Raw genomic sequence first — 22,083 nt, forward strand, 5'->3', positions numbered from 1 at the left:
GCTGGGTGCACGATCCATTATGCATGGGGGGTGTCAGTGGAAGAGTACGGAGTTGGGCATACCTTTGTCGTCACGTGATGCGCTCCCGTGAGCGAATTTTAACATTACACGAGTTATCTATCTGTGAATCACCCATCTTTACTCTGCATTAGATGTTTTTTTTATAGCCATATACTAATTATTGGGGGGTGGATTGATTCGGAGCACTACTGAAGGCCTAGGTGTAAAAGGCACGGCCTGCCACTGATGTAAACACACCAATCCGGTGTTCAGATTGTCGCCATGGGCCAATTTGCAGCCGTTGTCCCACAGTTGCACTCACAAACAAACTCTCATTCATCCTGACCTATTGTACATGGTTTTTGTGGTAGGGGAAACCGAAGTACCTGCAGGAAACCTACTCAGACACGGGGAGAACATGCAAACTCCATACAGAAAGGCCCCGTCACGCCCGGGAATCAAACCCGGAATCTTCTAGCTGTGAAACACTTTTGGCACTAACTGTTGCGCTACCGTGCTAAAAGCCCTCTGCACCATCTGCTGTCCGTCAGAAGACACTGCAGAAGAATTTCATGACAGGCAGAAGGTCCAGGTGTCAGGATCTCCTCTCGGCTGCCGAGAGGAGACACGGCTGGGATTAATTCGCAATCGGCGCCAGCTGCAGCAGCTGCCGCTAATCAAGAGCCCTATAAAGGGCAGTGGCATGCTCTGCCTGGGGATTGCAGATGTCCCAGACCACTGTGGGACCCCCTGGTGGACCACCGGACCTTGACCCAGCCTGAGATCCTGCCTTGACCCAGGTGAACCACCAGACCCTGTGTGTAGACTGGGACCCCCTGGTGGACCACCGGACCTTGACCCAGCCTGAGATCCTGCCTTGACCCAGGTGAATCACCAGATCCTGTGTGTAGACTGGGACCACCGGACCTTGACCCAGCCTGAGATCCTGCCTTGACCCAGGTGAACCACCAGACCCTGCGTGTAGACTGGGACCCCCTGGTGGACCACCGGACCTTGACCCAGCCCGAGATCCAGACTTCACCCTGCTTGGGGCCCGTCCTGGTGAGACCCAGCCCTGTGCAACTGTCTCGGGGCCAGGGGCTTACCAGCGACACCCTACCTGCCGTTTTACTCAAAGTGCTCCATCCCAGATTCCTGCTCTGAGGTGTGGTTCCCTGCCCGAGTCCGCCCCCATGACACCAGGTCCAGACGGCACTTAAAGAGTTGATGAAGTAATTAAAAATGGGATGGACATTTATTTCATTAAACTTCTCCTACAATGCAGCTCAGCTCCCTGGATGAGGACGGGTCCATGTCGCAGGCCTCCAGCTGTCCTCTGTGACAGTCAGGTTTTGTCAGATCCAGATAGTGGGCTTGGGAGCAGCTGGAGACAGACAAGCGAGTAGCACCTCTACTCAAAGCTGACCTTGGAAAGAAGAGGTTTCCATCCGCGGGGCTCGGGAGAGCCACAGCATTTGAAGAACCCCGAGAGCCGGAGGTCTCAGAAGCTCAAATGGTTGGCTGTTGGTCCTGGTTCCTTCCTCAGCTTTAGAGGGCCCTTTGCCGTAGGACACAAAAATGCAGAGCGCGTCCTCCTTTGACCTACTCTGGCCGCTGAAGCAGATGAAGGTCTGACACGGAGAATCCTGGAAGTGTAAAATCCTCATGACAAAACGCTGCCGCCAGGAACGCTGGCGTGGACGGTCCACAGGACCTGCCTGACCAGCGAAATGTCTCTAACGTTTGCGCTTACACGGATGGCGTCTTTTCTGCTGCCCACCTTCTTTGTTGTCCTGAGGTTCACCATTTCCACTTGGCAGACCCAAAAACTCTGTCCGATGTGCTCAGCCCGCCGGACGCTAAATCAGAATTACTCTGTGCATGAACTTTAAATGATGTTCTTCACCTAGGGACCACACAAAACCAGCAAAGCTAAACATGACAAACAAACATCTAGCGGTTTTGTCTGCCTTTTGTGAATTTTCCAGACTTGGTGACACCTGCTTCCTCATAGATCAGAATAAAGACAGGATTCCTTCACCAATGAATGGGTCAATGAGAAGAGGTCTGGAGACGGCTCAGCGTGGACCAGAACCTAAACTGCTCCTTCAGGATTGACGGTGTTCCCGTCTGGTGACCAGCTGACCCTGCAGACCCTTGGGACCAGGGAGCTCCATGAGGGCTCCTGTTGACGTCTTCAGGAGGGGAGAAGAATGAAACCCAGTTTGGATGGAAGAGACTCGGCTGCGCGCACACACACAGCCATATTTCCCTTTGAAGTGACATCAGGTGGCTCGGCCTCATTTCTACGGCATCTCTGTTACTGTGGCGACCAGGCATCCATATGCAGGCCTGAATCAGCAGGCCTCCAGATGAAGGTTAATTCAAAGCATGAAGCAGCCGTGTCAGTCAGACGCAGGGCTCTGTGTGTGTGTGTGTGTGTGTGTGTGTGTGTGTGTGTGTGTGTGTGTGTGTGTGTGTGTGAATAAGTGAAATGAGTGAATGTCTCTCTGAACTCACGAAGCCTGCTGTGAGCTCTGGTGTTGGGAGTTTATCAAATACAGTCAGACTTCCTGGAGACTAAATATAGTGGTGGTTAGCTCCGCTCCCTCACTGAAAGAAGGTTGTTGGTTGGATTCCCACAGGGGGCCTGGAGGAGGTTCATTGTCCAGAATGAGAATGTTTGGACGTCTCTATATGAGGCCCTGTGATTGGCCCTAGGCGAACCCCGCCTCTCGTCCAATCACAGCTGGGCTCGGCCTGAGTGCAGGATCACTGGGAGATTGAATGAATGAATGAATGAATGAATATAACACAGGGCTGCTGCCGGGACTTCTCAGTTGAACTCTGTGACAAACATGGTGTCGGGGTGACGGGGACCTTGGGCAGCAACCAGGATGTGCATAGCTGGATACGTTTGTGATGATGGGATGTAAAAGTCACGGCTGAACTCCTACATAGTGGCCAGGAACCCTGGTTACCAAGGTAACGTGTTGGCCAGTGACACATCTCCCTTGCCCCTGTCTGGGACGGTCGGCCGCAGCAGCAGCATGCTAACGCGCTAAACGGAGGAGAAAACCATGAGCATCGGCATACTCTGCCTACAGGCCTGATACTAACAGAGACCCTCCAAACGCCATCTTACCTCCGGGGCAGCAGCAGACGGCAGAAGATGAACGGACGCAGACACAGAGTTACCACAGAAATGAAAGTCTTGTAATTCAAGGTCTTCACATTACAACATCCAAAGACTGCAGAGCGTGACACCTTCTAATGGTCCTCAGAAATATTCGCCATGTGACACAGAATACCGAGAGGCACTTCCAGGAAGTCTGGCAAGACCGCAGCTACAGTTTAGTGTCTAAATTACAAAATGGTAAAAATAAATAATGTTTATCTAAAAGAGTTTTTTGTACTTTTAAAATGTCTTTTCTGTACAGCATAGATGGATATGGTACAAAATGGAGCGTCCACCTGCAAAGAACCTGCGTATGTTCACAGACACTGCCTGTGTGCACGGACTCTCCCCGTGTAGGTGTTCGGACAATTGATAAGTCCAAGGTACCAGTGAGACGCGACCCGTCGAGATACAAAAATACTCGTCTGAACATCCCTCCTTTGGTTGTCGTGGTTACAGCTATGCTACAGGTGTGTGTTTGAAAGGACGGCTCCGATTGGAGGAGCAAAGGAACCCGCTCAGCTCCGATGCAAGTGCAAAACCCGGAGCCCAAGGGAGGAAGCACCCACTGTCCTCGCCATCCCGCCCACAACCCCCACCTTCACCTTCAGAGAAGACTTCACAAAGGAGACGCCAAGACCTCCGGGCTGGGAAGGGGAGCAGTAGATGAAGCACAAGAGGAAGAAGAGGGCCCTTCTTCATGGCAGAGACGGTTGTGGGGGGAAGAGGCCTCTGTCGGCGGCAGGTTTTACTCCTGGCAACGTAGCTGTGACCTCCACCTATGTGACCACCAGTGTGCGGAGGGTCGCAGGTGGCGGTCTGAGGAGGGAAGGGTTAGGGTTCGGCTCTGGGCAGATCAGCTGGAGCAGCTGTCGGGATGGACGGCCCCGTTCCTCTCCGGTGTCCTGACATGGGACCAGGGCTCTTAAGGCTGAAGAGGAGCCGGTTCTACAGGAGAGGAATGAGGAACACGGAAGGCCATAAAGAACATCCTTGTTCTGACCACTGCCTTCTGACTAATTCCATCTGATGAAGGGGGGGATTGAACCCTTCCAAACTCCCAAACTTCAGACACCCAGTGCTCCTCAATCTCAGTGTCCTCTAGCAGGAAGGTCTGCAGAAGATACTGCTTCTGGTGGATGCAGAAAGTGATCTTTACCGCGGCCAGGACCGCAGCATGATGATCTGGAAGACGTCACTCAATGTTCCTCGGATTAACTGCCAGGTCTGTGCTCCCCCGGACATCGGTGTCCCCCAGCATCTCCAAGACCAATATGTGTGTTAGATGGAACAGAGATCCACTCTGGACGGAGGTGGACAACTCGGTCAGATCTGGATTCAGGTCACCAGAATGGGACCGAAGGGGCAGATACGCTTCCCCGGACCTCGAACGCAGCACACTGACTCACAGCACCAGCTCTGTGCGAAGGTGCATTAAGAAGGAAGGTGGAAGCCGATCGGTAGATCTTGGATGACAGCGAGGTCAGGCCTTACGCCTGCTCTTTTGCATCTCAAAGGAAGAAGCCCTCACTAGTGTCAGGGTTGGACCTCAGGGCTGAGCCCAAGGACTACGTGTCCATGGATGGGCTGAACTAGTCATTGTGAATGCACCCCTCATCAGAGCTGGTTACACGTCCACAAGTTTGGACAGGGCGAGAGCTACGGAGAAGAAGGATGAAGTGCCCCTTCTCAGATGACTTGGTCCAGATTATCCAGTGCATGTTTACTTCATGGCGAAGGGGGGTCTTTTCTTCAGCTGGCTGATCGTTCAGCTCTGGGGGGTTCCTAGTTCCTACTTCTCAGATTATATACTCCAACTGGACACACTGCCCACCTTCTCCTGCTGAGGAGCGTCAGCAGAAGCTGAGGTTTTTCAGCCCGGACTTGCAAAAGAACTTCCTCCTCCCTGTTCTCTGAACTCTGAGAGTTCATGTCTGCACAGACTGGTCTCCGGGTCCTCCTGCCACGGCATGCCGTGCAGATGTTCAGTTTCGAAGCTCACTAGTGGAAGGTTTCCTGAGGGTTGGAGGTCCTCTGCCAGCATGAGAGGACAATGAGCAGTAAATGGACGAACAGAAGAAAAGGTGTTTGGATTTTCTAATAGCTTACTGTCTGACTAGCTCATCAGCTCTCCAGGGTTCATCTCAGCTCTGAATATCTCCTTCCCTTTTCGTTTGAAGGCTCTACAGTGTTTTCACAAACGACGCCGCGTTCCTCCCTTTGATTCATCTGCTTCTCCGACTCAGCTGGCGTCTGCTTGACAGTGTGTGTTTCTTCACAGCTGTCCCGGGGACAACCTCCAACCCCGCGTTGGAGACCAGGAAGGCGAGATCTCGCCGTGCTTTGGTACCTCCCTGACGAGGCGCCTTTGGCGACAAATCGTTAAACATCTGATGGCGTAAACTCACGGGTGAAGATTCATTTTGGCAGATGATAAAACCAAGGTATGGCGATCCCACGTGAGACCGGGAAGATGGTGCTGCAATCAAACACACGTACAGGTGAGGGTGGTGTCTACATGTAATTGCATTCAAAAAATAATGACGTATAAATTGTCAGCGAAGGTCTGCGAGGTCTCTGCGGCCGCTGCTCCTCCATCCACAGTAGCAAAAGAGTCCGTATCCCAAAGTACGTCAGCCATCCCGTATTGCGGTTTGAAGAGCTCCTCCTGACATCTGGAGGGGCCCAAAGTGTAGAAGCAGAACTTCCCCCTGTCACTCCTCAGAGGCACATTTCCCAAACATCTACAGTGTTGTGTCTAAGTGATGTGCTGGCAAAACAAGAGTCAGAAAAACAGATCCTGGTTTCCACGTTCTGATGGATGCCATATTTTCTGTGGGCTCTTCACTGAGGGCCCGCCTCCTCCCGGTCCTCCTGATCCTCCCGGTCCTCCCAGTCCTCCCAGTCCCCCTGGTCCTCCTGGTCCACCGGCCACTCCGGCTCCTGGGCTCCTTCCTCGGGGTCCTCCCCGTCCACCAGCTCCTCCTTGCTGCCTGGGTCCTCCTCCTCCTCATGGATGGCTAGGATTGGCTCTGCTACACTGTTTAGATGGACGCCGTCTCCTCCCTGCTTCTGGGCCTCCTCCGAAATCACCTTCTTCCACATCTCGTGGTTCTCCAGGAGGTGCTGGGTGATCTGACAGAACACTTTCCTCCTCTTTTTGGGAGCTGCTTTCTCTGGAACATAAAACCAACAACAGAATCCGTGAACTTCATTGAGATCATTGAACTCTCTTATTCTGATAGTAATTTAATTCTTAGGAGGGATGGAGAAGGAGGGGAAGAAGCATCCTTCTCTGAGGAGAAGGATGCTGAGGTCAGAGCTGCCAGGCAGGAGGTCAGGAGGAAGACCTGAGAGGAGGTTCATGGATGGAAGGAGAGACGACGGGAAGGTGGTTGGTGTGAGAGGGGAGGATGAGATGGAGGCAGGTGATTGGCTGAGGGGGAGACGATGGGAAGGTGGTTGGTGTGAGAGGGGAGGGTAAGATGGAGGCAGGTGATTGGCTGAGGGGGAGACGAAGGCAGGTGATTGGTTGAGGGGGAGATGAAGGCAGGTGATTGGCTGAGGGGAGATGAAGGGTGATGAAGGGGGCTGAGGGTGAGCTGGTGGCAGGTGATTGGCTGAGGGGGGAGATAACAGCATGTGATTGGCTGAGGGTGAGATGGAAGCAGGTGATCGGCTGCTGTGACCCCTGAAGGTAGCAGAAGGAGGAGAAGGATGAAGAAGAAGAGGAATAGTGACAGGACTTCTCTGGTGTCCCTAACATTCTTGATTTTCTGATCTGTGGTTCGGTTTTCTAAACTTCATCTCAACTTCAGGTTGGTGATGAATGAAAGTGAAGCTCTGATCACAATGTCTCCGACACACTGCGAGCACCAGGGGACCCAGGATGACGCTTTGAGGAATCCCGGCTCGTTTCAGACCCTGAACTTACGTGACGCCTCCGAGCTGGTGGACGTGTCTTCCTCCGTGATGTCTCCCTCCTCCTCCTCCTCCTCGTTCTCCGTGATCTCTGTTTCGTCTGTGTCCGGCCTGGGCTCCACCAATCGCCCGGGCATGAGGCAGGCTGAGTCGTAGGAGTTACACAGCGGGCCCACAATGTGCGTGATGAAGGACTCCTGCAGCTTGGCCAGCTGGGGAGCTGCTCGGTCCATGAAGGGGCTGACCGGGAGGCCCAGACTGGACTCCTCATCGCCCTGTGAGCAGCACCACACACACACACACACACACACACATATACATACACACACACACACACACACACACACACACACACACACAGGTTGATGTTTGGTAAGGACACCAGAAGTTGCTCCTGGACTTGTGCTTTCTTGTACATTCCGACCACAGTGGATGAAAATGAAACCCGGGAAACATGAACATGCCAGCAGACGTGAACAGCTTGATTTAAAGGTTCTCGAGTTTTCAGGTGGCCTAAAAGAGAAGGGCCCAGATCCAGGCTGAAGGCGGAGGCGGATGTTTGTGGGACATCAGAGGACGTGGGTTCACAGCTGCTTGGCTCTGGGCCGACCCCGGGGTCTACTGGAGGAACACACTGGGAGTGCATGTGATCCTAAGCAGGATCTCAACTGGTTCCATGACGCTGTGGGAGTCCCTGTTCGGACTTGGATGGGGGAAGGAGATCCAGCTGCGACGATAACATCGTCCTGAGCCAAGATGCTCAGGCCAGTGGCATCCCAAGGCTCACCTTCATCAAGAACACCAGCCTTTTGCCTGCAGGACTGGTGTTGGGCTTGTTCCAGAGGGAACTAGCAGGGATTAAGAGAACATCAGTTCCAGCAGAGCTGCAGCTCCGATTTGGTTCTTCACTGCCTTGGAAGACATGGGAACCCAGAAAGCAGCCGTTGTAGAGCTTCTGTCCCACACAGTCAGAACATTTTTACAGAAAAGCAGGTGTCACGATGACTACAACCAGGTTTAGTGCCCACACCACCAGAGCCGTTGCAGGTGATGGTCCAATTCCAGAGCAGGATGGACCCTGACAAGGAGAGTCAGCCTGAGACCGTCCCGTAAACACACCAGTGCGTTGGCTGGTTTGTGAAGAAGGTCAGAGGTTGAGCAAAAAATGTGGAGAAGAGAAGTTTGGAAGGGGCCTTAAAAACCAGTGGCCAATACGATGGCTCACCCATTACAAGGAACGTTGGGGGTGCATCCTCCCAAAGATGGCTGACCTACCTGCTCATAGAACTCGTTGACGATGCCCTCGGTCCACTGAAGGTGCAGGTCCTTGCACTTGAGAGGTCCGTTGATGTCGGCCAGCTTGATGCACATCTGGCAGACCAGCAACCTGTCGTTCTCATTGGACCAGTCGATGCCCGTGGATGGATCGTCCCCCACCTGCGGGACCCAGACACATGTGGGCATCACAACCAGGAGAGGGTTTGCTGTACCCGAGGGGGTTGTGAACCACCGTAGTCCACCGTGATCACACTCCTCTTTCTGCATTTCTGACCGAAGCTTTCCTTCACGGCCTCTTGAGGCCGTCCTCTTCTACCTCTCTGAGTCTTCTGGCTGCTCATGCAGTCCTCCTGATAAATTAGAGGTAATTCTGAGGAGCCTCTGTGTGATTTCCATCCTTGACAGACATCAGATTAGCACAGAGGAAGCGGGTTCCTCAGCGGCCCATCAGACCGGCCTGGAACACCGAGCAGACCGAGTGCGGACCTTCACAAAGAGGATCCATGTCCGGGGAACAGATCGGGGTGTTGCCTGCACCACCTCCGCAAACAAGGGGTTCAGATTTCCTGCCGGGACGGAGCAGCAGGCGGAAAACGGCAGCAGGCGGGTTCTGGATGTCGAGCTCCACTCTTCAAACATCATGGGGCCGGTGTTCTCTGAACAGACCCTGTGGAGGCTGCAAGCAGCCTTTCGGTTCTGGGCCCGACAAACTGTGACAGACACGCGGCCCGAGTGGACATCCAGCCCGGTTTGGCTGTGTTTCTGTCGGCTGTCTGAGAAACACCACCTTGGCGTTGAACTCGGCCAGGAAGTCGAAGTGCTTCTTCAGGTCGGTGGCCAGAATGGCCTCGATGACCAGGAAACGGAAGCGCTTGAACTCCACATGGTCCAGGTTCACCAGGAAGTTGTACTCCGGCCGGGACATGAAGAGGTTCCAGGCTGCCGCCGCGTGGTGGTTCTCCAGAACCGAGCGGTCATTGTAGAGCACTGCCTGTAAGCATGCACACACACACATACACACACACACACACACACACACACACACACACACACACACACACACACACACACAAATGAAAACCTAAGATTTCCATTGACACACACTTTCAAACAATCCAAGGAAGAAGAGACATTCTGCAGGACGATGTCTGTACCTGGGGAGCGCTGGTGGCGACCAGGAAGGCGTTGGTTCGTCCCGGGTGGTCGTAGTCGTGCATGGCAGCGGCGACGTAGAGGGCCATGAGCTCCAGGGCGGGGATCAGGCCAGACAGGCAGCCGTAGCCATCCTCAGACACAGTGTAGGTCTTAGAAATCAGGAAGCCCATGTGACTGTGGGTGATCCCACTGTCTGAGTCTGGGGGGGCACAAACAGATTGTACTTTAATATGCATGTAATGTACACACACATGCGCACACACACATACATGTGAATCGTCCAATCCACTTATGCTGGATCAAAGGACCGGCGGTAAGGTGTGCAGACGGCGCTGTGGAAATGCGGTTGCAAGGGAATTCTAATATCCCGTCATTTCGCGCTTTTCCAAACTTCAAATACTGTTTGGTGCATAAAGGCAAACGGCAGGTGCCGCAGAAGATAAATCCCACTGAGCGAGGCTCCTGCAGGTTCCCTCCCTGACAGTGAGGAGGTGGCCGGGGGGCCTGGCTTACATCCAAAGAGTCTTTGTAGAGTTAAAGGGAGATCTTAGCGCAACGACAACTGAAATCAAACCCTTTGTAAGCACATTTATCCTGGCGGCCTCTCTGGGCATACCAGCAAGGGGCGTCGGTGGGACCCACCTGAGTCGCTGGCGGAGCCGTGGTCGGCGATAAGGCTGGGCAGACCCGGGACCGCCTGCGTGGTGAGGTACCAGACGGCGTGCAGCACGTCTGTGGCGTGGACCCTGTTGTGATCTGGAAGGGAAACAACTGCATTGAGTCTGTCACTTACACCACTGGGGGGTGCTGTTGGGCAGCCCCTGTGTAGATGGAGAACTTCATGGGACCATGAGTCAGGCTGTAACAGCCCCCTCTAGTGGGTGATTTTAATACTGCATCCAAGAACATCTACTGAAAGCCAAGGCAGAAGGTCAAAAAGGGAAGGCTCACATGGTATGTCTCTGTAACCGTTCTCCAGAGCATGGAAGTAGTTCATGAACTCTTTGACAGGGATCTTGAAGGTCTCAAACAGACCAGTGTCTTCAAAGAGCCTGTAGGAGACCTGAGACGAGAAGGCAGGTGTCATCGGTCCGTAAACATTTACAGGATTCAGAGGGGATCAGAACTGGGGCTACACGCGTCAACACCGTTCTCCTCCGTGTCTAAGCTCAGGTTCAACACGGAAGACACGGACCCTCATGACTGAGGTCTGTCCATCAAGATGTCACACCAACTCACCTGACTGAGGATCCGTCCACATTTCCCGCTGGTCTTCTCCATTAGGACAAAGATGGGGAAGTTCCAATTGTTCAGCTGAGCCATGAAAGGTTCCAAGTCCTCCATCACCAATGGCTCCGGAGCCAGGATGGGTTTGTCCTGCATAAGAAGACCGAAGCAGGGTGTTACAGAAGCAGCACGCTAAGTTCAGGTACTCCATTACCTGTAGTGGACTAAAAGTACTTCTGCAGTCCCAATTCAAGTCCAAACATGTGAGTACTCCAAGTGTGGGAGCAGGGGGTTGAGGGCTTCTGGTCCAGGTGTCAGGTCCACCTGTGGCTCTGCGTTCCTGGGAAAACCCTGCCTCTCTATCCCATGACGCCAGAATGGGTGACCTTCTGGCAGGGTTCTGCCAGGAGCATTAAGCTTGAGAACCACAAGCAGTGACTCCTGCACTGACTCATGTATGCACTCGAGTAATTCAGGAGAAGGACCTCAAAGAGGGAGAATGCAGGTACTCGGATACTTCTGACTGGTGGAGACAGCAGCATGACTGTTTTGATGGTGTCAGAGGGTGGAGGTGTGATGGAGGCGGGGATTCCTCCTTGTCCTACCTCAGCAGGTATCAGTGGGTGAAGAAGAAGGTTCTGAGCAGAGGTCTTCCCGGCCTCCCCCTCCTCTGCGGTACGTGGTGCATCACCGCTGTCACTGTGGTCGGCTTCGCAGGTGCTGTCATAGTCTGACGACGCCACCGCCTGGTCCTCTGATGGGTCGGCACAGGGGACAGAAGGTCATGCAACTCAGCAAGAGGGAGACGGATGGCCAGGAGGACACAGATCAGATGGAGCTAAGCTGGTGGTGTACTTTCTCCATTCCGCCATCTTTCTCTTCAGATCCTGTCTTATCTTCTGACGCTCATCCAGCGGCTGCATAACCTCATCAGATGTTCATCTTTGCTTGGCGGTGTTAGTGTATGTGTGTGTGTGTGTGTGTGTGTGTGTGTGTGTGTGTGTGTGTGTGTGTGTGTGCAAAGGGGGCAAACGGGGAGAGGGTACCTGGCCGTGGGATCCTGTCCCCTTTGTCCATGGAGCCTTCTCCATGGCTCAGGCGGATGTATGGTCGCCCACAACTGAGGAGGAGGTCAGAGTCAGAACCTCAAAGCCATCAGAGGAAGCGTCACTTCTTCTCAGGCATGTGTGTGTGTGTGTGTGTGTGTGTGTGTGTGTGTGTGTGTGTGTGTGTGTGTAGTAACTTCCTGTTTGCTTCAGAAGACAAACAGTTTTGGTCTGGTGGACCATCAGGAGGTGACCCCTCCCACCCATGAAACGTGCATCCGTGCAGCAGGAAGCGGCGTGTTGGCGATGGCGGATTGTTTCCCTGAGCGTTGGCCTAATGGAGGCGTCCCACAAAGGGCTGTTGTGTTTGCAGGCGGGCGGCGCCTAATGCCTCGCAGGTGTGGAGTGGCGGCGTGGACGTCTGGCAGGAGAACACTTGTGGCCTTATGGTCGGGGCTAAAAGCTCTACTTCTAATGAAAGCCGGAGAACTGGCAGCGCCGCCTCACATTCTGCTAAGGCAGCAGAATAACCCGGCTCCTGACGCCGGCCCCCCTCTACCCCAGCCCCTTCTGCCCCTCTCTGCCCCCCGGCCCTGGGGGGAGGGGGAGGAATGTTGGCCATTTTCAGGGGTCTGGCTCTGGGGTTTCCTGTGACTGCTTTTATCACTAAAATGTCCAAATGCAGCTGCAGCACAGAGCACGGCCCAAACACCTCTGCTGACCCGCAACTACACTTACAACCGAGCCCAAAACCACACTTTCACGTCCACCTCCACCCACACCTCCACCTACAGCTCCACCCACACCTACAATCCCAGCCCCACATCTACGCCTACACCTCCACCCACACCTACAACCCAAGATCCACACCTACACCTTCACCCACACCAACACCCCCACACCCACACCTACATTCAAACCAACAACCCCAGACCCGCACCTATAGCTCCACTTCCACCCACACCTCCACCTACACCCACACCTACAACCCCAGACCAACACCAACACCAACACATACAGCCCCAGACCCACACCTCCACCTCCAGCTATAGCTACAACCACACCTACACCTCCACCCACACCTCCAGCCCCCACCTACACTGCAACCTGAACCCACACCTACACCTATAACCCCTGACCCCCACCCTTGACACACTGCTCAACCAGCTGGAATGCCCCTGGGGGTCGGCAGTGGTACTGCACCTCACGCCAAAAGACTGACTTCCAGTTATTTCTGAAGCATGAGAGGGGGAGAGGTAGGAGTGGGAGACAGAAAGAGAGGGATGGAGAGAAGAAGAGTGGGAGCGAAGAAGAGAAGGAGAGGGAGGAGAGAGAGGAAAAAGGAGAGAGAGAAGAAGGAGATAAGGAGAGAAGGAAAAGGAGAGAGATGAAGGAGAGGAGAAGGAGAGAGAAGAAGGAGGAGAGAGAGGAGAGAAGGAGAAGGAGAGAAGGAGAGACAGACATCCGTCTGTCTCCACCAGTTCTTTTCAACTAAATGGAAGAGGTTTTAATGGTTTTGAAGTTTGTTCATTGGTTTATTCAATTATTTTTTTCCAAGATTTAATTAATTATATGCTTTTCCTTTCACTCACATCTTTGCTTTTATCTCCTCATTGTTTGAGACTGAAGGTGGAGGAACAAGGAGAAGAACAGTCTTGCAGAACCTTGAGGTCTTTTTATGGAATCCACGGAAAATTAAAGAACTGCTTTTCGTTGGCGACAAGGAAAGAATGAAAGAATACGCGAGAAAACAGAGGGTGAAGGATTGTCCTCTCCTGCAGAGGGACTGAAATGAATGTGACCACATCATCAGAGGTCAGAGGACCAACATGGCTGACCAGCTGGAGGTCAGCTGGGGTCCAGTCCATGGAGAGGAAGTCTAAGAAAAGCAGCTGGTGCCTCCAGCATCTCCACCACCTCCATCATCTCTCGCGTTCTTCTTGTTTGTCTTGATGTTTCCAAGCCTTCAGGCGCGCCCACCTGGGAGGTCCTGAAGGACCTGCAGGACCTGCTGCAGTTGAACCTCTAAGCCTGGGAGCCTCAAAATAAAAGGTGAGGTGCAGCAAACACTGAACGTCTTCTCAGACGACTCAAACACAACATCCCTCTGGCTGCTGAGGAGATGAAGAGAACGTGATCCCTCAGTCTGAGAGAAGCTGAAGGATCTCCCTTGGAACTCATAACGAGCCAAAACCTGGTCCAGACGCCAGATGACACACAGAACGGCAGAAGACGCCAGAAGACACACATATCATCCACAGTCGTGTGGACGATATCTCAATTGGCTGGTGGAGTTCATTCAGGACCTGAACCCTGAGGTTGGGCCTGAGGCCCCGCTCTCCTCCGAAGTATTTCAGGACTTTGGTGCCAGGAGCAGCTCCACGAGCAGCTGAAGGACCATGTTTGGTGTTAATTCATCTCAGGAGCTCTGTCTCTGAGAAATGAACCAGATGTGATGGCTGGTGGAGCAAAGTTTGGACCTGCAGGGTTCTGACACAAACCTACTCTTCTGAACATCCTCTACCCCATCTAATGGTCTATCCTACTTCTCCTACAGACACTGCAGGAGCAGAAGATTCAAGGCTGAAAGATCTGACAGGCATGGAGGGGTGACTCCAAGACCTTCTTGAGCAGGATTGTCCAAGATTGGAAAATCTCCAGGATTATCTTGAACATCAGGGAGCAGACAGAGGCAGAACATCAGCAGAACCGAAAAAAGAGAAGAAGGAGATCAGAGCGAGGCAATCAAGGTTTAAGTTATGGAAGCAGAAGGTGAATGAGGTCCTCCCCTGGTCTTCTCTGAGGTCCTTTTAGTAGGTTCAGCGTTTTGGTCTCCAGGACCAGATGTCTCAGTGTGTGACAGGTGGAACAGCTATGGAAACACCACCATCTGCAGAAGCAACCAAGAGAACCCAGGAAGGAGTACATGGAGAGAACACACAGGGAGAATCCGGTCCACCACTGGGTCAAAACCCGGGACCTTCTCAAGAAGAGCAGCCTGATGGTTGGGCTGAGTCGTGCAGAATGTTCTCAGACTACAGGCTCTCTAACGTTCTTCCACTCATCAATCATTGTCTGCAGCGGATCAGACATCAGACCAATGTTCACGCACTACAATGAAAATACCACACACACACACACACACACACACACACACACACACACACACACACACACACACCTGTCCATTTGGATGATTGGTAGATATGGAAACATCTGCACTGCACCTTTGGGGTGGGACAGCTGGAGAGACAATTGAGTGTGTGTGTGTGTGTGTGTGTGTGTGTGTGTGTGTGTGTGTGTGTGTGTGTGTGTGTGTGTGTGCGTGTGTGTGTGTGTGTGTGTGTGTGTGTAGTCCACACGTCTGGACCATGCTGGGTCTCCATGAAGCTCTTGGATGTGTGTAGACTGTAAGAGGAACCCGGAGAAGCGTGAGGAACCCCATGGGAGAACATGGAGCCTCCACACAGGAAGGAACCCTGTGGGAATCCATCCCGGGACCTTCTGGCTGTGAGGGGGCAGAGCTAACCTCTGCTCCACCAAGACATCTAGAAGATGGTCGACACACACGCGAGCATGGCTCAATGCTGGGAGAAGATCTGGTCAGGATCCTACTAGAAGTAATTTCTGTGCTGCTTCTGCACATGGGCTGCAAAAATTGTTCTTGGACGAGTACTAAAGTAATTACTGAAAGTACTCCAATACTGTCGGTAATTGTTCACCAATTAAAGGTAATTATTGCTCATGAAAAACGTCTTCTTGAGTACTGCACCTTCTACTCCCTTCTACTCCAGCCAAGAGTATTACTCAATAGGACCTCATGGAGGCTCCAGCTCTGTGATGGACGGCATCAGGAGGCAATGTGATCTGTGCGTGCAATTTTGATGTGTTTACCCGCAGGCTGCCTTCCGCTTAGCACTCACACACACACACTCACACACACACACACACACACACACACACACACGCGCGCGCGCGCACACACACACATACACACACACACACACACAGAGAATCAGGCTGCGAGATGGAGTTTGTTGTTCAGGGTGAGGAGAAGGTTCTCCTGGTAGGGATGGACTTGCTGTGAGTGTGTGTGTGTGTGTCTGTGTGAGTGTGTCAGTACGTCTAAATGTGTGTGAATGTGTCTGTGTGAGTGTGTCTGAATATGTGTGTGTGTGTGTGTGTGTGTGTGTGTGTGTGCTGTGAGCCGTGAAGTTCATGCTCAGTGGTGGTGGATTCAGCGCCTGTTCAGGACCGTTGAAGATTCCTCTGAAGGTAAGCTCCCGTACCTGCAGGTCAGCGTCTCCTGGTAGGGCTTGATGCTGGCGCTGCGGTCCCTCCGGACAGGCCCGGGCTCGATGGTGGGCAGGCCTGTGGCTGAGGTGGTGGTGGTCCATGTGGAGGAGATCCTCCTCAGAAGGCCCGGATGGAGGCTCCGCCTCAGCCGCTGCAGCCGCGGGACAGAAAGACACCACGATCACCACCAGGAGAGGAGAGGCATGGAGGTCCCTTTCAGATCCTCCCTTCTTCTGCCTCATCTGACTCTACCTCCATCCTTCACCCATTCACTCAAGAACTTCCAGGTTCAGGTCCTGCTCACCTCGGGGGGAGTTTAACCTGCAGGTACAGCTGCCAATCATCCAACCATTCACACCTACAGACAATTTAGAGTCTTCAATGAACCTGCAGACAGCAGGAAGATGGGAGAACCTGGAGAGAATCCAGGCAGGAGAACCTGGTGAGAAGCTGGACCCTCTCAGGGTCAGAACCTGATTCCTGACGTGTCCATGAAGATTCGAGAACCGCAGGTCCCATAATGAGTGTGGACCCCCCTCACACCTCCAGGGTCTGTGAAGACCGACTAACCTGAGAGGGAAATACATGGGGGCGCTGTCTTGTCTGACTGCAACTGAACGCATCATGGGGGCAGGGCCAGTGTGTCATTGACCTCCTGACCCTGGCAAGGGATTTTTAACACCAATTTATTGCGGCCGCTGCTGGCGGTCTGTGTGAAAGTCCGTGAAGGTCAGTGAAGGTCAGTGAAGGTCCCTAAAGCTCAATCAATGTTCATGAAGGTCCGTGAAGGTCCATGAAGGTCCGTAAAGGTCTCCTCCTCGTGACGCTCGCACACCGTCTGGATGCGCACATCCGCCATGTTGACACAGCTGTGCTTCCGGAGCCCCCCCCCCCCCCCCCCGGCTCGGCTCTGAGAAAACATACTCCTTCATCTGAGGGCTGGGAGCCCTCATTAGCCCGGAGACAGCGAGCGTTAGCGTGTGTGCGTGTGTGTGTGTGTGTGTGTGTGCAGGGTGTGTAAATTACTTGGCCTTGATAAAGTGGATGGAATACAATTCCATCTAGGGATAATTTTAGCTCCTGCACTAAAAAAAATGGGTCTCGTCTTCTGATGAACATCTACAAAGTTCTGCCGTAGGGCTCCTCGTGGCATTACCTTGTGGATGGAGGTCTTCTCCCCCTTGTCGGGCCCCTCCTCCGAGTCGGAGCAGACGTAGGCGTCGGCGGGGGACAGCAGGGGAGCGGGCCGTGGCCGGTGCAGTGGCTGGAAGGTGAGCTGGGTGGTCAGAAGGTTGCTGACAGCCCTCAGGGAGGTGCAGGTGTTTGGGGGCAGGGAGGGGTCGGCCAGAAGGTCCGTGATCAGTCCATGGGCCTCGCCCATCACCGCGATGTCCACCATGACGGTGGTGCCTGAAGACTGAATAGAGGGGGGCAAAGAGAGGTCAGGTGAGTGCCGGTGGGAGCTGCAGGAGGTGGAGGAGGACAGGAGCTCCATCCTGCTACTGTCAGCAAGGAGGTCTGGGGAGAAGGCCTGGGGGAGGACACTTGAGGAAAAAGTCTAATGAGGAGGTCTAAGGAGGAGAACGTCTGGGAGGAGGACAGAGGAGAAGATCTGGGAAGGTGACCAAGGGAGCACACCTGAGGAAAAGTCCCAAGGAGGAGGTCTAGGGAGGAGAACTGGGGAGGACTCAGGAAAAGATCAGGGGAGGTGACCAGGGGAGGAACCCTGAGGTCCAGGCAGGAGGTCTGGGAGGATGACTCAGGAGGAGGCCTGGAGAGAAGGTCTGGGGAGGAGGACTAAGTAGGAGGACTCAGGTGAAGGTCAGGGGAGCAGGTTAGGTGTGACATCCTGTCCAGGTAAAGCTCCACCATCTGAGGAACAGGAGGTTCCCGAGTGGTTCTCCTGCTGAAGAACCACTTGGGTCAGAGGAGATGCTGTCTGAAGGAAGCCCTTCAGCTCACCAGAACCTGTGTTCCATCCATTTAACCCCCTTGGTCCATGACGCTGTAAGAGAAGTCACGTGGAGCAGGAGGTCGAAAGCCGGCACTCCAGAGAAGAAGAAGAAGAAGAAGAAGAAGAAGAAGAAGAAGAAGAAGAAGAAGAAGAAGAAGAAGAAGAAGAAGAAGAAGAAGAAGAAGAAGAAGAAGAAGAAGAAGAAGAAGAAGAAGAAGAAGAAGAAGAAGAAGAAGAAGAAGAAGAAGAAGAAGAAGAAGAAGAAGAAGAAGAAGAAGAAGAAGAAGAAGAAGAAGAAGAAGAAGAAGAAGAAGAAGAAGAAGAAAACAACATATGGTGTTGGATGTGCATGCCGCCCTGCTGGGAGACGTTCCTCCACTGAGGACCCGCTCCGCTCCATATATGGCCTGCTGGACCAAGGAGCTCCGCCCATGGGCCAGGAGCTGTTCCGTCACACCTCCACTCTCCTGGCCTGGATGGAGACACTGGACCGGAAGGTTATCAGCGCCAGAATCTGACCTTCAACCTCCCAGCCCGAACCCCTCTTTCTCCTTCTAATTCCCGGAGGCATTGAATGCATCGCAGCAGTGAGAGCAGCTTTGTCTCCACGAGGAACATGGAAAGTTCACAAGCCGCTCTGAGGCTTCGCCAGGGCCGTGTATGAGCCGGGGAGGTCTGGGGGGCAGCGGGCCCCCTTTGACTCACAGTTACTGATGAACCTGCATCTCAGATCTTAAGGAGCAGGAGACCATCTGTGGGAGGACTTATGAAGTATTTCTGTACAGAGGAGGATTGTGTGTGTGTGTGTGTGTGTGTGTGTGTGTGTGTGTGTGTGTGTGTGTGTGTGTGTGTGTGTGTGTGCTGGGCTCAGCTGTAAACAGTGGTCCCTGGTCTCATTTAAAGTCTGATTCCAGGGTTCGCTGAGGCCGGGGGCCACTGGTAAACATCTGGCTGAAGAAAGACAAGAGTGGCCCTCAGGGGGGGCTGGGATCTGAACACACACACACACTCACTTGCAAAGACGCATGCTACGTGCATCTGCAGCTCCTCAGAGGAGACAAAATGGAACTTGGCCCCGGGAGGCGGCAGGAGAGCACGCAGAGCTCCTCAGACCTTCTCAGACCTCCTCAGGCCCTCAGCCTGGACCAGAGGCCGCAGGATCCTGGGGTGAATGTGTGAATGTGGCGTCTTCACCTGGGAGCCAATCAGCCAATCAGCTTTGCAAGAGGAAGTCATTGGTGTTCATTAGTTCACCTACTACATGGTTGCTGCCTTTGACATCCCTGAACTTCCGGGAGGGGGAAGTTAAACCATTCCTTCGCAGGGGCCGAAGGCGGGAGAACCTGGAGGGAACCCACAGGGAGAACCCGACTCACCAGCAGGTCAGACCCCAGGACTTCCCTGCTGGGAGGGACAGGTTGTCTTATTGTAGGTTGTCCTACCAGATGACAGTCTGTGGTTTCGGTCAGACGATCAGCACTCATGGAGCATTTGGATTTGAATCTGTCAAGGATGGGGTGAAGGTGACATCAAGGTTGTGTCACCAGCGAGAGGTGGGCGGGAGCCAGTCTGCAGGGTGGAGATCAACCATCTCAGGATGGTTCTCTGGAAGAACAGCTCCACTCTGGTCAGAGCAACAGCGGCTGCCCAGGAGCTGGTCACACCAGTAGATCGTGAAAGAAGACATCTGGTGCCCAAACATGTCCTCCTGTCCTTCTGACGCTGGAGGTCACTCAGAGGACGAGGCCACATGCCTGTCATTTCTGAGCAGCTCCACTCCTCGCTCTCCTGACCTTCTTACCAGAATAATATCCTCCCGGCCAGAAGAAAGAGCTTCTGAGAGCCGCATGATGGTCAGACTGTTTGGGAACAGGAGGCCAGCAGCTCTTCGTAAACATGTTCTCATCATCTAAGCAGTTCCCAGTGTCTGGAGTGTGTGTGTGTGTGTGTGTGTGTGTGTGTGTGCGTGTGTGTGTGTGTGTGTGTGTGTGTGTGTGTGTGTGTGTGTATGTGTGTGTCTGTGAGCGTGTCTGAGCATGCTGGGTGGATGTGGGATCCACACACTGACACTGATGAGATGCTCCAGGAAGGAGGAACAGACTAACAACAACAACAGGAGGAGGAGGAGAGGGTTCTGGTTGAAGATGGACAGAGAAGGTCTGGTGAACAGGCCCTCAGCAGGCAGCTTGAGGTCATCCTCCTCTCCTGGACCTAGCTGAGGAGCCCCTGCACTCAGAACACATACAGAACCCGCAGCCTGGATGCAGGAACCCAGGAGCAGCTTCAGCTTCACCGGATCTTCTGAGCCCGGCAGGAGGATGGTCAGTCCAGATCAAACCTAGACATCTCCTCCACCAATGAGCTCCGGCACCCAGCAGGATAAAGAGAATGGCAGGTCTGATGGAGGTTCTTCTGACCAGGCGTGCAACATGTTTCTCCTCCCCCTGCGTCCCTAACGTTGAGCGGGCCCCAGCGCCACCTGTGGCCATCAGCTGAACTACAGAGTGCCAGCAGTTTCAGCTAATTAGCATCATTTCTGTGGTTTGATAGTGTGTGTGTGTGTGTGTGTGTGTGTGTGTGTGTGTGTGTGTGTGTGTGTGTGCGTGTGCAGGCACAGACCTGTGATCCTCTGGATCCTCTCTTGTGGTCCCAGTCTGAGCGCGGGAACATCTGTGAGGGAACAGAGAGAAACAGAGTCAGGCAATTCTTGTTTCTGTGGCCAATCAACATTCAGGACAGAGCTTCACAGGCCCGGCCCTGTAATTGCAGTTATCACAGCCAGGGGCGTCGGTCCACATGGCATGGACGTTGGGTCATTTCTGGGTCAAGTTAGCATGTTAGCATTCCCATATCATATAGCTAAATCACTTCTTCTCCTTCAGAGCCAATCACCTGCCTCCAGCCAACCCTCAGCCAATCACCCGCCTCCATCTATAATCTCTAATCTATATCAGTTTCTAATCCAATCATTCTTCATCTGCACTCCAAGCTGTGGAGCCCATCCCAGCTGTGATTGGACCAAAGGCGGCTTCACCCTGGGCCGACCAATCACAGGGCCTCCACAGGGAAGGTTCTTCAAGTGGTGAGCTCAAAAGTGTCTGTAGATCCCCAGGTATCTCCTACACCCAGAGGAGGTAGGAGCTCTCCAGATGATTTCTGTGATATCTCCTGGATCACGTGGATGACCACAAGCACATACAGATGGAAGCTCTGTCCAAGGGCTGAGGAGAACAATAACTCTGCAGAAGCGGTTCTCCACACCTGACCTGCTACTTTCCGAGCTATCTGGAACCTGCCGAGGCTTCCTGCTGCAGAAGACCTTCATCCAGGTCACAGCTTCCAGAGCCAGAAGATGCATGATGAGCTCTCCTGGATGCATTTGCTTCAGAAAAGCATGTTGTGGTGCTGGAGCCATCGGAAGGTAGAAGGTCCATGGTGGTAGAGTGCTTTGGAGGATTAGAAGAAGGTCCATGGTGATGGAGTGCTGTGGAGGTTTGTTCATAGTTGGACTGGAGTCCAACGAATTCTATCCGATGACGTTCACAGAACTTCAGAACCCCATTTCAGTGATTGGCCCCGTGGAACTCCTGGTTTCTGAGGAGCACCCAAAGAGGTCGCATATGGAATGTTCTCCTTTGACTGTAACGTCTGGTCTTCTCACACACCAAGGTCAGAAATCCTTCTTCATCCATCTGAGCCAAGGAAGCAGCTTTGGTGCCTGAAGTTCTGGAGGACCAGGGTAATCCAGACATCCAGTCTGCAGACCTGTCCAGGAGGCCCTAACCCTGACCACCTGGAGATGGAGGTAGACCAGATCTGCCAGGAGGAGGTGATGCCAGCCAGCTGTCACTGTAGGGTGACAGAGCGGACCCGGGAGAGACAAGAGGGTGGGACGATGGAGATGATCCTGAAACTGCAGGTGTCCGACCGGCAGGAGGATACCGGGCCTACATGCAGCCTGAGGTCGTTTCCTGGACCTCCAGACCCTGAAAGATGCCGCTGGCGGAGCTCCGGGCCGTTGGTGGAGG

General features: G+C 53.4%; 1 protein-coding gene across 2 annotated transcripts in view; it reads right to left on the reverse strand.

Moving 5' to 3' along the window:
- Positions 1-3,194: 3,194 nt before the first annotated feature.
- The window catches only part of LOC147224644 (cGMP-inhibited 3',5'-cyclic phosphodiesterase 3A-like), a 34,273-nt gene continuing 15,384 nt past the window's right edge, over positions 3,195-22,083 (reverse strand). For both annotated transcript variants that reach the window (XM_086162691.1, XM_086162692.1), the window contains exons 2-14: positions 20,675-20,725; positions 17,258-17,518; positions 16,095-16,252; positions 11,806-11,879; positions 11,365-11,513; positions 10,772-10,909; positions 10,484-10,595; positions 10,175-10,288; positions 9,532-9,731; positions 9,165-9,368; positions 8,375-8,536; positions 7,113-7,374; positions 3,195-6,354 (exon numbers count right to left, since the gene is read on the reverse strand). In XM_086162691.1, the coding sequence (XP_086018817.1) occupies positions 6,023-6,354; positions 7,113-7,374; positions 8,375-8,536; positions 9,165-9,368; positions 9,532-9,731; positions 10,175-10,288; positions 10,484-10,595; positions 10,772-10,909; positions 11,365-11,513; positions 11,806-11,879; positions 16,095-16,252; positions 17,258-17,518; positions 20,675-20,725 (2,217 nt within the window). In that variant the 3' untranslated portion in view covers positions 3,195-6,022. The remainder of the gene's footprint in view (positions 6,355-7,112; positions 7,375-8,374; positions 8,537-9,164; positions 9,369-9,531; positions 9,732-10,174; positions 10,289-10,483; positions 10,596-10,771; positions 10,910-11,364; positions 11,514-11,805; positions 11,880-16,094; positions 16,253-17,257; positions 17,519-20,674; positions 20,726-22,083) is intronic.

Source organism: Fistularia commersonii, chromosome 17, assembly GCF_037954325.1.
Source record: "Fistularia commersonii isolate RoL2024-O1a breed Wild chromosome 17, RoL_Fcom_v1.0, whole genome shotgun sequence".
Lineage (NCBI taxonomy): Eukaryota > Metazoa > Chordata > Actinopteri > Syngnathiformes > Fistulariidae > Fistularia > Fistularia commersonii.